Source organism: Nannospalax galili, unplaced genomic scaffold, assembly GCF_000622305.1.
Source record: "Nannospalax galili isolate Female #2095 unplaced genomic scaffold, S.galili_v1.0 scaffold290, whole genome shotgun sequence".
In the NCBI taxonomy this organism is placed as follows: Eukaryota; Metazoa; Chordata; class Mammalia; order Rodentia; family Spalacidae; genus Nannospalax; species Nannospalax galili.
Genome location: NW_008331486.1, coordinates 87,876 through 99,520, shown reverse-complemented (window position 1 = coordinate 99,520; position 11,645 = coordinate 87,876). Strand labels below are relative to the sequence as shown.

General features: G+C 40.4%; 1 protein-coding gene across 1 annotated transcript in view; it reads left to right on the top strand.

Annotated features, from left to right (window-relative positions):
• The first annotated feature begins 7,179 nt into the window (after positions 1-7,179).
• LOC103728089 (neuropeptide Y receptor type 5-like) overlaps positions 7,180-11,645 on the top strand; it is a 23,522-nt gene continuing 19,056 nt past the window's right edge. The window contains exon 1 of the mRNA XM_008826214.2: positions 7,180-8,126. Within this exon, the coding sequence (XP_008824436.2) occupies positions 7,180-8,126 (947 nt within the window). The remainder of the gene's footprint in view (positions 8,127-11,645) is intronic.

The following is an 11,645-nucleotide window of genomic DNA, read 5'->3' as shown; positions in this document are numbered from 1 at the left end:
TCCATGCTCATGGATTGGTGGGGTTAATGTGAAAATGGCAATCTTAAAAAAGGCAATCTACAGATTCAATGCAATCCCCATCAAAATTCCAAGAAAATTCTTCATGAAAATTGAAACATACTATTAAAATTCATATGTAAATATAAAAGCTGAGAATAACCAAAACAATCCTGAAAAAAACGAACTCCTGGAAGTATCATCATCCCTGATTTTAAGTTATACTATAGAACTATATTAATAAAAATGGCATGATAGCATCTGGCCAGTAGGCTCTTACTGTCAAGTTATGGTGGGTAACCAAGAGCAAAGGCAATATCCAATATTTTTTGAGTGTCCATAGCCCTTCCCTGGTCAACAACTCCCAAAGAATGAATCCACTCCTGACATTGAACTTTTTATTTGCTAGCAGTCTTGTCTCTTCTGATTAACTTTAATTTGAAGTCTATTTTGTCAGACATTAGAATAGCAACTGCTGCTTATATCTTAGTGCAATATGCTTGAAATATTTTTTCTATACTATCATCTTAATGTGGTGACTGTCCATGGAGGTAAGATGAGTTTCTTGTAGATAGCAAATACGTAGACTTTGTTTCTTTTAAAAAAATGTTTTATTGAGTATTTTTGCATTTCATATAATAGATATTAATCAAATTTAGATCTCCTCTCCCATTTGCACCCCTAACGCCCCCCACTGAATTTCACACATTCTATCATATATGTTAAGTCCTGTTCAGTCAAGCATTTATACACAGATATCCCTTCATGCAAATTCATCCACCTGAGTCTAGTCAGTTTATCTAGAGTCACTTTAAAAAAGATATACTCTCCATCAGTCAGCAGTAATCATTTGCCAATAGCTCCTTGGCTAGTTTTGGGGACTATTGTCATTGGCCTGAGATTCTTCTTCCTGTATGCCTATGATACATAGATTTGCTCTTTTCATTGTGCCCCATATTCCAGAGTTTAATACATGAACACTATGTATTTTTAAAATATGTTTATTGATTGGAGCATTTCATACAATGTGGTTTTCAAAAATATTTCATTCATTGTTTTTATGTGTAGGAGTGTATTGCCTGCATGTATGTGAATGCATCCGTGTTGTATAATCCCATGGAGGTCAGAAGACCCTGAAACTGGAGTTAAGGATGGTTCATAGCCACCATGTGGGTGCTGGGAATTGAACCTGTGTCCTCTGCAAGAGCAGTCAGTGTTCTTAACCACTGAGCCATCTCTCCAGCCCCCACACAATGTGTTTTGAGCATCTTCAGACCCCATGTGCTCTCTCCACCCCCAACTTACCAACCCCCTTCACTTTCATGTCCTCTAGTTATTTGCATTTATTTGTTTTTATTTTTAATATTTTATTGTTAAATTAATATTTAATTCTTGTGGATTTCATACATCTTAATCACATTTAACCTCCCTTCTCTGTCTGCACCCCTCCACATCCTGCCCACAGGAATTCACACATTCTGTCATATATGTTAATGCCTATCACACCAAGTTTAGGTAGCCAGATGTCCCTTTGGTGTGATTGTATCCGCTGAAGCCTGTACAATCTGTCTAGTGTTACTTCCTTAAAGAATATCAACTCTCTCACCCAGAAGTGATCAGCAGCCACTAGTTCTTCACAATTACATAAAATGGGGTGAAAAGATTGTATTTGTCTTTTTTTTAAAGCTTATCAAGTCTAATCTGTTTTTCCTAAATGCTTTTGTATGTGGGTCTGTCCCTTGGAGTCTGGTCAGCCTACCAGGCATCAGACTAGCAAGAAAAACTGATTCTCCCTCTCCTCACACCTATCAATTGCCTCTGTATTCTCCACTAGGCCTGCTGCTCCTTGCCCACTTCTTCCATCCATGTTGGGTCCTTGTTCATCTTGAGTTTTCACATGTCTTGTGTATGCTGTCATAAGTGTTGTGGGTTCTAATGTGCAACTACCTTGTGATGTTCACTCAGCATATTTTCCCTGTATTCATCTACCACCTCTGACACTTATAATCCCCCCTACTTTCCTAACAATTTCTGAGCTTTGCAGAAGAAAGTATGATATAAGTGTCTCATTTATGCTGAAGGTCTGATATAAGTATCTTATTTATAACTAAACACAGTCTCTTAATGTCTGCGTGTTGATCAGGTGTGGGTCTCTGTGTTAATCATCATGTATTGTAAGAACATTTTCATGTGACAGTTTAAAGATGCACTAATCTATAACAACAAGTCATTATGAGTCAGTTTAAACACATATCTATGTATCAGAATGATAGTAGTAGGTTCTCCCCTATGGCCTATGATCTGTCTAGCCTCAGATTCTTGCCCTGATATCTGTTTCAAGTATGGACTGCATCTTATGGAGCAGGTCTTAAATCCAGTTAGAAGGTGGTTGGTTACTACCGAAACATTCGTGCCACTGTTACCCCAATGGGCATATTCTGCCAGATCATTTGTTATTGTAGTTTGCAGGGTTCACAGCTGGATAAAGTTGGTGATTACCTTTTTCAGCCAGTAACATGCATAGCACATTCTAGTACTATGAATGTTTTCTAGCAGAGATGAATGAAGCTTTGAGGTCAGTACCAGCTTGGTTCCTCCTTACTTGTGCTGAAATGACCTTGTGCACATCTTGTGCAGGCACCCATTCTGGTATGAGTTCATGAGTACAGCAGTCTTGTCATGTGCAGAAGACACCTGTTTGCTCTGGTCTTCTGTGGCCTCTGGGTTTTACTTTTTGCCCCCTCTACTGAGATGGTCCCTGAATCTTGGGTTGAAGGGGAGTGATATACATGTCTCATTGTGGCTGAGTTCTCCATAGGCACTTATTCCTTGCATTTTGACAAGTTGAAAGTCTCTGTGTTAATTATCACCCACTGCATGAAGACATTCCTTTAATAAGGTCTGAAACCTACACTAATCCGTGGGTACATAAACATGGATTTAGAGGGCAGTTAAATACTGTATAGTATCTATCACAGTCCTGGAGACTGTGATCTCCCTAACCATGGCTTCTTGGTCAGACTTGCAGTACCAGACATGCATTTTCTCCTATGAAGCAAGCCAAATCTAACCAGGAAGTGGTTGGTTACTCCCATAAAATTTGTGCCATTTTATCATTCATGGGCATATATTGCCATATGGGTTTTTGCTGTAGCTCACAATGTTCACCACTGAACAAGAATGTTAGTTGCCCCCCCCACCCCAGAAGCCTGCACAACACTTTGCCGTACTATGAGCTCCACCTCACAGGAGAGAAGCTTTCTAGTCAGTAGGAACTTGATTTCTCTATGCTCTGCGGCCATATCCTGTGATGTCCTCAGCAATAGGATTTTCTACCATCAGGTTCTGGTGGGCAACCAAGACCAACAGCAATATCCTGTATTGTTTTGAGGGTCTGCAGGACAATACTGACAAACAGCACAAGGAGTGCTATTGATTCTTTGAATTAATTCTTCTGGTTTGGAAAGAAAGGAAATTTCATTAGTCAAGAAAAGAGAGAGGTCAATTGGCACATTATCATCAGGGCGTCAAATGATCAACCATGATCTTCAGGATACAGAGCATTCCTGAATTCTAAGTACTTTGCAGGATTTCTTAATGCAAGTAGCAGTTCCAAACCCAGGTTGACCTTAACATAAGCAGAACAAATGAATAGCATTTATAAACCTTCCTATAGCTTCCTCTTGAAAACACTAGCAAATCATATTAGCTTTCTATCTGGAGTAGATGGAGATGTGTGGGATGTACTTCAGAATACTTTTACAAGGTGTTAAGGGAAAGGCTATTTAATGACTTTGTGTGAAATCTGCAGCAATAGAATGGTGAGAACATAACTTTAGGCAAGAGACTGAAATGTACAGAAACTGCATTCCACTTACCAGGGTTCAATGGATGTGAGGATATGAGTTAGCTAGGAAATGCAGACAACCTACATGTCCCTCATCTGATAAATGGATAATAAAAATGTGGCACATTTGCACAACGGAGTTCTACTCAGGGATAACACAATACAAAGTAATGAAATTTTCAGGGAAATGGAAGGAACCAGAAACATTTATACTATGTGAAGTAAGACAGGCTCAGATAAACAAGCACCACCACATGTTGTCTCCCATTTGTGGATCTTAACTCCCAATCTTTAGATGTGACTATATAGCTTGATGTAGTCGTAGGAGTCAGGAAAATGGAAAGAAACCATGGAGATAGAGGGGGAAGAAGGAGCTCTAGAGAGGGGGATACTAGGAGACAAATGTTATTTAGGGGGAAGAGGAAGAATGAGAAAAAGGGGGTACCTAAACTGGCAAGGGAGGAGGGTGGTCTCTTCAGTTGCAGTGAGAGGAAAGAGAGCTAAATAATACCTAAGTGGTGTGAAAAACCAAAGGGAAATGTATTTAATAACCCTATTGGAAGATACACATATAAATTACTACATGTGTGTAGATGATGGTTATATAATAAAAATCATAGTGCTGGACATGAGGAACTCCCTTGATTTGTTGTTCAGGATAGTCCAAAACAGTCCCAAAATAGTAGAGGCTATTGCCACAGCCCATGATGGCCTTCCAGAACTTAAAAGTAAGATCCTACTGCTGAAGGCATGGCACACTCGCAACACGGGACATGGAGAAACTGAGCTGGAACTCATCTGAAAGCTCTTCCCTGAACACTAGCTCTCATAGTACCGGAAAATACCATGCAAGCTGCTAAGGGAGAAAACCAGTCAATGATCTTAACCAGCTGCAAATTCTATAAACCACAGCAATGACCAGCCTAGCAAATTATCTCTTTTGGTGTTCTTGAAATAAATAGAGTCCAGAGTCAAGAGAACTTGGTTATCACAGTAAGTCTCCTGCTCAGTTTAAAAGACACAGAATTGTATTTTTCTGGTGTAAACTTAGAAAGCAAAAAGTGTGTGAATCACCAAATTCCTAATGTGTGCTCTGTAGTTACTACAGTTATTCCTCCCAAGATAAACTCTTGTGACTGCTTCCCAAATGGTTTTTTCCCCTAAGGGAGTTAATTACAACAAAGCAGCCTTATCTTGTCTCCAATTTGGAGCTGGGAATGGGGGATTGCCACCCCTCATCCTATATGGTATTTGAAATTAACGCTTACCTGGATGTCTCTGGGGATGTGAGCAAATACATATTCCACTATCAAGCTTGAGTCTAAATGGATTACTCTTATGATTGTCATAGTGGAAGTTTGAATCCTTTGGAATATGTAAATGTTTCACTATATTTGTATCTTTTGGAGAGAAGTAGAAGAATCTTCCTGTGCTTCATAGAAAAAGGTACCTGTGCTCATTGTCTAAGGAGCCCTGTCAGAGCCATTCAGCCATTCATTGGTATGACTACATGTATTTAGATCTCTCTCTCTCTCTCTCTCTCTCTGTCTCTCTCTCTCTCTGTGTCCAGAATGTATTTCTAATCCCTATCATCATACCATCAATGATAAACAGATACCTTTAAAGTAATTTACCTTGTACTGAGAATCTATACAAATTTGGGGCTAATAGAACAAAAAATCTTCACATAGAATAATTTTTTTCAACCTGAACCTGTATCCAATTTTTGAGAGAAAGCAGGTAAAACATTCTCTTTGCTCACATTGAACTTGCTAGGTCTTATGCTTTATCCCAAATTTTGTTTCAAATCTCTGTAATTTTCTGCCACAAGCCATGTATGTCCAGGCATTATTTCTACCTAGAATGCTGCTGTAGCCTTATATTCAGATTCTTGCTGGGACTCTTGCCTTTCTATAATCTGCTCTCTGCCTGGAAACCAGCAAGCCATTATTTGTAACTTTTATTGAATTTTTGTGTCTTTCCTACAAAGTGTCTTAATCATATTTATAGCCCCTCCCCCATCCTCACCCTTCCATAGCCCCTCCACTGGATTTCATGCAATCTGCCATTTATGTTAAGGCCTATTGAGTCAAATTAGCATATGCAGACATCCTTCAGTGCAAGCCTATCCACTGGTGTGTACTCAGCCTATCTATAGTCACTCCCTTAAAGAAGATCAGCTCTCCCTCACCTAGTAATAATCAGCTGCCAATAGTTCTTTGGCAAATATTGAGGCCTGCTGCCCATTTCCCTACTTCCACGCTGAGATTTTGTCTGAGTTTGCATGGGTCTTGTGCATGTCATTTGACCTTTTCAGTCACTTATACATTTTGCTGGGTTAGCTACTGTTCTAGAAGAGACTGATAATTTTAGTATAGCAAACTAGACATTCTCTTTCCTCAGATATTCTGTGATCTGTATGTTCATGTCATTGACTATTGCCTTGACTTTTCTTAGCTCCTCAGATGCCCTAACCCTGACCGCTCCACTTAGAATGCTCCTTTTTATAATCTTCTTGTGTACGTTCCTCCATAAAGCAATCCTTTTATAGAATTCATGAAGGTTGGCTTCTTCATCATCTTAGCCTCTTCTGACATGATAGCTTCTCAAAGCCAAGGATGCACATTTCCTTAAATTCATTTCTTAATTTATCATATACAGTATATAAAATGGCATAAGAACAGCATTGTTTATTGCAATATTGATAAAAACTATACAATGCCAGAAACATCTACATGTAAAATGAAAGATAATTACCATTTTCATTGTGATAAATGGATTGTTTCCACCACAGAAATGGGTAAGAAGTGAATTACAATCAATCTCAGGAAATATCACCTTAACTGAATTTTTAACATAGTGAGATGAAAAATATAGATACTTTATTCTTTTCAATCAAGTTGGGAAAATTTATATCTTAATGTGAGTTCAAGGCCAGCCTGGTCTACATAGTGAGTTTCAGGACAGCTGGGGCTCAAAAAGACCAAAAAAATATACTAACTTCCTATCTAAAACTGTCATCATAAAATCCAGCACATTTTAAATTGGAACCTGGTCTGATTTGATGACTATTAATTCTGATGTTTCTTGTCTTCCCTCTATAAGACTTTCCTTTTTTCTAAGGTGGAAAAATTACATCCCTTTCTAAACCATCACTATCCCATTATCATAGCAAAAAGCTTCATATTAAGGAAACAATGGTCATAACAACTGGTTCAAAAAGGTGTTTCTTTCAGAGCTTATCATTGATAAACCGTTTCTACCATCTAATAGTCACAATCACTCTTTTTTTACATATGTATCTCTTCATTAATATTTAGGAGGAGAAGAAGAGCATGAGGAGGGGGAATCAGAGCCGTGTCTCTGAATTCATCCTTCTGGGGCTTCCCATCCCACCAGAGGATCAAGACATGTGCTATGCTATGTTCCTGGCCATGTACCTGACCACGGTGCTGGGGAACCTGCTCATCATCCTGCTCATCAGGATGGACTCTCGCCTCCACACCCCCATGTACTTCTTCCTGTGCCACCTAGCCTTCTCTGACATCTCTTTATGCTCTGTCACTGTACCCAAGATGCTCATGAATATGCTGACACGGAGTCTATCCATCTCATATGCTGAATGTGTTTCCCAGGTATACTTTTCCATAATTTTTGTAGATCTTGACAGCTTCCTTCTGACCTCAATGGCCTATGACAGGTATGTAGCGATCTGTCACCCTCTGCACTATACCACCACAATGAGTCACAGTCTCTGTTTCCTCCTAGTAGTTGTGTCCTGGGCCTTGTCTTTTGCTAGTGCCCTTGTGCACACCCTTCTCCTGACTCGTCTTTCTCTTTTTAAAGACAACACTCTTCATCACTTTTTCTGTGACCTCTCTGACTTACTAAAGCTGTCCAGTTCAGACACCACCATCAATGAGCTCGTTATCCTCACTGTAGGAGTGGTGGTCATAACTGTGCCATGCATATGCATTCTGGTCTCCTATGGCCACATTGGGGCCACTATTTTGAGGGCTCCCTCCATGAAGGGAATCTGCAAAGCCTTTTCCACATGTGGCTCTCATCTCTCTGTGGTTTCTCTGTACTATGGAGCCATTATTGGGTTGTATTTTGTCCCCTCTTCTAATAACACTAATGACAAGGATGTCATTGTGTCTGTGTTGTTCACTCTGGTCACACCCATGCTGAACCCCTTTATCTACAGCCTGAGGAATCGAGATATGAAAGGAGCTCTGAGAAATATCCTCAAGAGGAGAGGATTTTCAGAAGGATTGGCTTCGTCCTCACTATGAACTGACTGGGAAGCCATCCCATTTCTTCCCAATGAGCCTGTGCACTCTGTTCTGTCGTGATGAATCTTCACGTGGCTTTCTTCACAAATTTTCTCTTCAGGAAACTGTTTCCCTGGTAGAATTTTATTTTTAAATTTTATTTACACTTTTTATTTTATGTGTATGAGTGTATTGCCTTCATGTATGTAATTACAGTGCCCAAGGAGGTCAGAAGGGGAGGTTGGTTGACCTGCACCTAGAGTTACAGACAGTTTTTAGCTGCCACTTGGGTGGTGGGAACAGAACCCAGATCTTCTGCAAGAACAGTCAGTGCTCTTAACCACTGAGCCATCTCCTCACCCCATTTAACTTTCTTATTGATATTCATAGTTTGGGGAAGGCTTTCCCACAAATATCCATGAATTTTTTTCTTTTTGCACAGCATACTTGTCTTACAAGATTTTTAAATGTTTATATAATCACCACCATGTCTTTTTCATTGGATAGTGTGTAGCTTTTTTAGAAAAGATATTTTCTTTCCTTTTTTTAAAAGAAACTTTAAAAAATTTTTATTATTTTTATTTTATGTGTATACATGTATTGCCTGCATGTAGGTGTGGTCCGAATTTCCTCTGGGTCTCCTGAGTGATCAGACAAACCATATAATATATAATATATTTTATGTGCGTTTATTAACTTACAAAGGAATGAGTACCCTGTGCCTAGCCCCAGCCACACCTCAGAGGACTCAGAGCCCAGCTTATCAGACCATGCCATGCCCATAGTCACCAGTAGCATTTGCTCATGCCTCCAGGGCAAGTGATCACTCCAGGTCCACAAGAGTAAGTCCATTCTATCCTTCAGCTGCTGAGCGGCTGGCTGCACGTCCCCCACACCATGCATGCTACCCACAGCTCGTGGCTTCCATCCCATGATGGCTCCCAGCAGCCCCCTTGTAGTCCACACTCCATGTCAGCCCTCGCCCATTGGAGGAACTAACAAATAGGGAGACACCCCACTCCTTTCCTCCGCTCTTACAATCTTCCTATCCATCTTCCGCTAAAGTCCCTGAGCTTTGGAGGGGGTGACAGATGTAGGGCAATCTCTCTTGTATCATGGTGAGATAGTGGCTTCTTGTGGCTCCCCATTAGTTGTCTTTAGGCCGTGGTCTATCTCAGTGGTGTTTCTTCTACTATAAAGAAAAGTGGAAGGAAGAAGACACATTTAAACAAACATGAATGTAAATACAGATGCCTAGAAGATATCCCAGTAGGTGTACTATACCCATTAAACAATATACTAATGATGGCTTCACTAGGGCCTATAGCCTGTCTTGACACAAGGCGTTGGCCTGGTCTTCAGCACCAGATGTGTGTTTCACCTGTAGGTGCGGGCCTTATCCAATTAGAAATTTGTCAGTTGTATGTGTGTTGGTCAAGTCATTATTTCACTTGCAGGTATTGTTTGCAGGCCCATAGTATGCAGCACATGGGGTCCATCATTGAGTACAATTATGGGGGATCCTTTCATCCCAAACCATCTGCATCCATATGAATGCTATTCATCCAGTGGCACAGAGGGTTTTTTGCCTTAGTCTCAGCTCCATCTCTTCTTCTCCCGTGCTCACAACATGCAGTGTCCTCAGCAACATGGCCTTATTGACCTTTCTAGTGTACAACCAACACTAATGGCAATAGCCTTGGTGAATTTGAGGACCTCAAGGATCTCTCTCTGACCAAGAGCTCATAGGGGGCAACCCACCCTGGTACTGTAGATTTTCTTAACAGTTTTATAGTTTGCAGTTGTGTAGTTTGGCAGTCTCTGCCTTTCTTGCCCAACCATAAAACTCCCAAGAATCTTACAGCTATAGCTGGTCTTTGCTTCTTCAGGTATCTTTCAAATGGGTGTCACATCTGTAAAACACTCAAAGGAAGATGAACAATATATATTAAATCAATCATAGACAAGGTCTCACATAGCATGGAAAAGTTTTGTCCATTCGTATTAACTGTTTTCTCCATTGATCCTTGTTAGGTACCATAGCATGGGTATGAGGCATTAATTTGGTTAGGTCTTTACCATTTTTAGTTATCCCTTTGGATTCTTTTATTCTTGATACACTTATAGGTGTTGGCCCCAGTTGTCTGACCCTGCACTGGGCTAAGGAGGCAGGGTCTTCTCCTGTCCCCACTGCAATTGGTTCTCTGAGTCAAACAGGCTCTGGGTCTGCCTCCTGACTGTAGCCACATCTGTAATCCTCCCATTGACCACACCAGTTTGATGGGGGGAGACCTTGGTGGGAAAACCTACTTCTACCCCTAGTATAGCCTTTATCAGAATAGAAATGCATCTTAATCTTTGGGGAATTCTTAACCACCCCTTGTACAGTTGTTGTCCTTCAAATGTCCTTTGTGGGATTTGGGCTTTACATAAGTCTTGCCATATTTGTCTTCAAGTAACCCAAGTGGACTATTTCTTCGATCTGGTCTTTTTTATATCTATTATAGGGTGTTCTGATATTTTACAGACACGTTTTACATGCTGGTCAGAATCATTTAGATTTTCCAAGGCCTCTCTCACTTTACTAAGATCCTTTCCCATCAAAGGGCTTATTAAAACCATTAAAACCACATACTATTCTTGAGGTCCCAGGTGAATTAAGCTTTCTTTCATATTTCTGGTGAAAACAGTCTCATCTGGCCCAATGAATTGGACATCATATATTGCTTTTCTCATACCTAGTTCTTTCAGTAATGCCTGCCCCTCCTTTATAGTCCTCCAGCCCCTGCTAATCATGTTAGTCTCCCTTGGAGACAAACATGTATCTTTAATGCCTTCAACCAGCCATCCCATTAAGGACTGCATTGGCCTAGGTTGAACAGACTATATCGCAAGGATGGACAGGTGGTTATATAATTCAACTGTGAAGCTTCTGAAGGGCTTAGAGTGACATCATTTGCTCCCATGTCCCATACTCTCACAAGCCACGTGGCCAGGGGCTCTCTGCTTTCTTGCTTGTAAGTTTTTCCTAGTTTTAACAGTTCTAGCATGGAATATTTCCTAGCTACAGCACAGTCAGCTTTTTTTATTTTTATTTTTACTACTATCTGTCTTTTCCTCTGAGTCCTTGGACTTTACACAAGTCAAAGCTTCCTGCCTTTTTTCTCTCTCCAGCTCTGCAACTGGGTCTGCCAGTTCAGCCTTTTCAGCTTTCCCTGCCCTGGGGCACATCTTTTATCATGCAAGTGGCTGCTCTCTCTCTCTCTCTCTCTCTCTCTGGGCACTCCGTTTAGGTCCACAGCAGGTAAAAGATTTTCTAGTCTTTAGGTAACCTGTAACAAATCTTCACATACCCACAACATATCCTCACATTTACAACATAGCTATGGCCCATGCTTCTGCATGGCTGGCCTCTTTTTAGTTACAGATATTATGATCCATTCTGTAACCCATATAACTATCCCTAACCCCATTAAGCATATGGGTTTTGATTGGCTTCTCTCCTGGATTTGGTACTCAGAGCCCAG